The sequence below is a fragment of the Pinus tabuliformis genome, chromosome Q (genome assembly GCF_031772625.1).
Source record: "Pinus tabuliformis cultivar Carrire ecotype Pingquan chromosome Q, CPIR1, whole genome shotgun sequence".
In the NCBI taxonomy this organism is placed as follows: Eukaryota; Viridiplantae; Streptophyta; class Pinopsida; order Pinales; family Pinaceae; genus Pinus; species Pinus tabuliformis.
This window is the reverse complement of record NC_142296.1, coordinates 745,811,436-745,816,373: the sequence shown is the minus strand read 5'-3', so window position 1 is coordinate 745,816,373 and position 4,938 is coordinate 745,811,436. Positions and strand designations below refer to the sequence as shown.

Below are 4,938 nucleotides of genomic sequence, written 5' to 3'. Positions count from 1 at the left end.
AAAGACAATAACAAATTTGCATTACAAGATGTCTCACCTCTTTCGGACTAATGAAATGGTTGTTTGTCAAAAGTTTGCATCAACAACATATGCCACACATATTTGTGTTTCATAAATATTGAATCTGCTGCCTATGCAAGCAGCTCCAACATCTAAATAAATCATATATAGAATTTCACCTTAATGTAGATTGGTGATTACAATTGAACACCAAAACCTTGTGCTTAGAGTTGAACTCAACAAGTATATTTCTGTGCTGCATTAAATATTAAATATGCATCTTACATAGGAGTAAACTTGAAATGCACAACCCTGAATTTCAGGAGCTGGCCTGAAGTGACAAGGATAGTCCACATCACCAATATCGTATATGCAAGGATACACAAACTGTCTTTATCGTCCAGACAACACATTTTATCACCTTTGAATTTAATCTGTGACTCACTACTTAAGAAATGGACTATAAAGGAAGTTAATGAAACACCTAAATAATTTGGCAGCCTTTACCAATCACAGATACAATTGTGCAGTGTACAAATTTTTCCATACAGAAGTTCAAAAAATTAAGGAAGAGGCATATAAACCAATTTCTAACAAAATAAAGTTTATAAAAAGCCTGCAAAACATTTTAGACAGCAGCACAAAGTAGAGAATACTAAATGCTGACCTCATGGGATCTTAATATAATACAAATTGATGCAGAAACCAGTAGCCAAATTGACTTCCCATGTTCTGTCTACCAGCAGCAATGGAGAGGCAAGCAGACAACTTAATTGAAGATCATCCCCTGCCAGCCATCCAACTCCCAAAGAATCACAGATACCTTGTCTTCATACCAAATTATATGGTCAGTGTTTGGGGAACAAAAGGGAAAATCTCACCTCCTAAGCACTCTTAAAAAAGCTCTCCTTTCTGACCCATTCCAATGCTGGCAAGACTAGCAGCAAAAGAAGATTTTGTGTCCAGTCGCCATTTAAACTCCTTAAGAACAGTAAACAAGAAAGCTAGTGAAGAAGTGATCTCAGTATCTTTAATATTATTGCAGGAGACAACTCATAGCCTCTGAAGATTCTTTAAACCAAGAATCTCACCTCCTAAGCCCTCTTAAAATATCTCCGTCCTTTCTGACCAATTTCAATGCCTGCAAGACTAGTAGCAAGAAGAGATTTGGTGTCTGGTCGCCATTTGAACTCCTTAAGAACAGTAAACAAGGAAGCTAATGAAGGAGTAATCTCAGTTTCTTTAATGTTATTGCAGGAGACAACTCGTAACCTCTGAAGATCCTTCAAACCAAGAAGAACAGTCTCTAAACCCACAGTAGACAGCAGGGAGCAACCCTCCAAAGACAGACGCCTAACCCTCCTTCAATTTTAAAGAAAAGAAATATTGTTAGACGAATTCAAGGCAGGCATTGACATCAAAAAGCATCTCAGCATGTATATTTTAGCAGATTGACATAATTAGAACATATATTTTAACTTGTGGATAAACTGTGTATCATGTTTTTCTTCTCAACATTTCAGATGAACAGTTACACCCATCATTAGCAGAGAACAAGTATGAAAGAACGGTGCTGCAAAAAATGAGAGGATTTTTCGTGAGTTTAAAATTAAGCGGGTACAGAAGATTCAGAGTCCATACACACACACACCTGCAGTTTATGGTAAGCTTAAATACTTCATCATCCAAGCCCCAACAATCTTGAAATTCAAGCTCTTTAATAGCTGCACAGACCAGAACTAAGGCAGCAAACCCAACCTTGTCTCGTAAATTGCAACGAATAATCTGAAGCCGTTCAAGTGCAGGACAGAAACCCAAATGCTCGACTGGACCAGGGTTCGAGTCTATTTTCTTGCAATTTTCCAGCCTAAGGGTCTTCAAATTGCTGCAATATGACAGAGCTGCAATCCACCCCTCATCAAAATCCTGATTCACTAATGTCAATTCTTCAAGCATAAAACAGCACTGCCCGATTGCAGCAATTCCATCATAGCTACCATCACAGCCACTTAGCTCGAGCTTCAGTAGACGTTTACAGTTAAGAGCCAATTTGGTAAGGCCAATATCACCGAAACTAAAATGGTAAAATTCTTCAATGGACCCAACTAAACGAAGGATCTGCAAATTCTGACAGGCGGAAATGACACTAAGGGACTCATCAGTACAGTGATGCAGCTCCAGTTCTTGTAGCATTTGGCAGTTCTTAGCAATACATGCAAAACCAATCTCTGTATTAGGGAAGCCAACCTTTTTCTCTTCTGTAGATTGTTTCAATCCTACTTTGGAAGCTTCTTTTCCAGTTTCTCCATGAACCCCATTCATATCAGGCTTGCGAAAAATCCTAAACTGATCAAAAGCAGGTCTCCTCACATCTACAACACACAGCCTCTGTAGACCTTGGCAACCTTCCGCTAAGATTTTGAGACCCATATCCAAAGAAGACGGCAATAACTGCTGCTCCAAAATGAATTTCTCAATCAAAAAGGGATCATATACTTCAGGACTGAGCTGAATTCTCAAAAACTGATTTGTTAGAAAAATAGCTGAGTTCTTTGGTGGGGGAACACAAGCTATCGTCAAGTCTACATCAGTTAAGTTCGGGAATCTGGATGTCATCTGACCACTCTCTAAGAAGCTCCATTCCTTCAGTATAATGGAATGCCTGAGGAGTCCGTGTAAGCGAAACCACCGCTTGCATACTAAAGAGCACGGATATGGGGCTTGAGGCAATTTTTCAAGAATCTTTAGAAATAAATTATCACTAAGCCCAAGGGTGAGGTCTGAAGTTGACTTGTCCTGATCAATCTTGCTCCCTGGGTTCTTTTCCTGTGATTCTTGTAGCTGCATTCTTCCCACATCCTTGTTCTAAAATCTCTTGCTTAAGGTATTGGTATCGTATAGATATTTCCCTATCTTGATTGGCATCAAAGAAATCGGGCACAAAAGGGGAAAAATAAGATTATCAGAAAACAAAATCTTTGATGAGAAAATCTTTGGTTGACCTTAAAAACTGTCTTCAAAACACAAAAATTACAAGACAAAACCCTTTTCAATCGATACCGATACTGGTTTTCAGGAAAAGAAAGAATCCTCAATGGCGAAGCAGAATCCCTAGACCAAACCCACTTCAGTTTTCACTACAAGCTTTCATAAAGCATATCAATTGCGATGTAAAACCATTCCCAGCGAATAATAAGCGTCGGTTTCAGGGAAATCAAAGAATACCCAATTAGAACAGTAGAATTTACTGACCCAACAAAAGCACACAAAGGTTTCAAGGAAATCAAAGAATCTGCACACAAAGGTTTTAACTGCAAAAAGGCCCAAAAAAATCTGGATGAATCATCTTCACTTCTGATAAAAAACTGCCCCACCCAAACACACAGCACAGACAACCGAAAAAGCCCTTATAAACGGCCCAATTCAACTCAAAATTATCATTATGCCCCTCAACATTTCAATTTCAAATATCTAGCCCAATTGGGAACACTGGAGTTTAGGGGGGAAATACCATAACCCCAATAGAAAACCGAATATTTGATTGAAATGGGCCGACGATAAGAAGAATTACCTGCTATAGAGTTCCAGATGAAGGTTCGTAATTCAATATACATCATAAAACCCATTTCTCGAGAAGCTTGCCATGTGACCGGACTGAGATGAGCAAGGGGTCTCCAGTAATTAGCTCTGGCATTTCTTTTTATGTGGTTTGATCTAACAAACAGTCACGGGCAAGCAGGACTGATAAATCTTGCCCTTCTCCGCTTCCGTTTGAAAGTCGCTTCCGCCGGCTTGCTTCTCAATCCTCCGATCTCTGACTCCGCTCCTCTAATTTGTCCCTCTTTCACTACTCCACATCATCGCTTCGTTACAAATTTCTTAATTAAATGGGAATGACAATATTTTACGTATTATTATAACGATAACGAGGACGAGTTTGAGTTAAAGGTTCACGTTTTGATTTTGAGCCGTTGGCAACACGGTCGGCTCAAATTTTATATTGCGAATTTCTAGTTAAAAAAATATATTATCTTCACAAAATTTACAATAATTTTCATTAAGACCCTCAATTTTAAAAACTAAACTAAACTGCCATCATCATGAAATTTACAATATTTTTCATTGCAAGTAAATTTATATTGTACTACAACCTGTAATATTTTATATCAATCTCGCTCTGACCCAAATACACTTTATTGTAATAGATAAGTTAGAAAGCATTTTTTGGTTTTGGAGTTATGGCTTAAAACTATTTATAATTAGTTTGGAAGATATCTTATTCAAATATAAAGAAACAAGTTAGTAATTCAAGATTTGGAGCCATTTAGGAAAAATGGAAGTCTATGTCATTACAAACCACTAAGAAGCTATTTCAAGTGATTAGTTTTTATTTGCACACATTAATGTAGTTGCACATCGAAGCCTTGAGATTGTATCAATAAAGACTAGGTCGGTAACCCTAAGTATTGTAGACTTTTTCCTACTTCAAGAAACAAAAGAAAAGGTAACATTATTTAACTTCCTTAGGCATTAAGTTTCACTGCAATAATGTGTTCTCTCAAACATGATAGATTGACTAAGTTTGTGTAGGGATTGTTACTAAGGTTCAACCAGATGAACAAATTTCTTGTAAATTCTATCAAATTAAATGCAATTGCACACATGATTCTCCCGTCCAGTGTCGATCCACGTTGCTCCAAGTCTTCTGCTTACATTACCAAACCAACTGATTCCTTCGTGCCTATCTGGGATCAACCTCTGCGGTTCCCAGATCCAGAGGACTTTGAGATGGAAGTCCACTGGCCCCCATGCCCAAAACTCCAAGAACAACTCAAATTTCCCAATTTTTAGTTCAAAATCGAGCCCCGGGCTCATCCCTAAAACTAGATTCCTTTTCCATCTTGATTCTATGTATTTCCTCCTCCCTGCACTATATTC

At 38.0% G+C, this 4,938-nt stretch overlaps 1 protein-coding gene across 2 annotated transcripts; it reads right to left on the bottom strand.

The window, feature by feature from the left end:
- Positions 1-230: 230 nt before the first annotated feature.
- On the bottom strand, positions 231-3,896 carry LOC149221688 (F-box protein At5g51380-like). Of its 2 annotated transcripts, none has more exons than XM_089385188.1 (3): positions 1,652-3,896; positions 1,092-1,362; positions 231-981 (listed from the first exon to the last, which is right to left on the bottom strand). In XM_089385188.1, exons 1-2 carry the CDS (start codon positions 2,845-2,847, stop codon positions 1,095-1,097), a joined length of 1,464 nt encoding a protein of 487 aa, XP_089241314.1. In that variant the 5' UTR covers positions 2,848-3,896; the 3' UTR covers positions 231-981; positions 1,092-1,094. The 2 variants fall into 2 exon arrangements, with proteins under 2 accessions (XP_089241314.1, XP_089241313.1); XM_089385187.1 differs by having other exon boundaries at positions 231-1,362; positions 1,652-2,913; positions 3,572-3,896.
- Between the last annotated feature and the right edge of the window lie 1,042 nt (positions 3,897-4,938).

Excerpts from the sequence above, each read along its gene's own strand:
- LOC149221688 (XM_089385188.1), bottom strand. The coding sequence starts at position 2,847 with ATGCAGCTACAAGAATCACAGGAAAAGAACCCAGGGAGCAAGATTGAT. Across the intron at positions 1,363-1,651 it reads AAGCTTACCATAAACTGCAG|GAGGGTTAGGCGTCTGTCTT; the intron begins GTGTGTGTGTGT and ends TTAAAATTGAAG.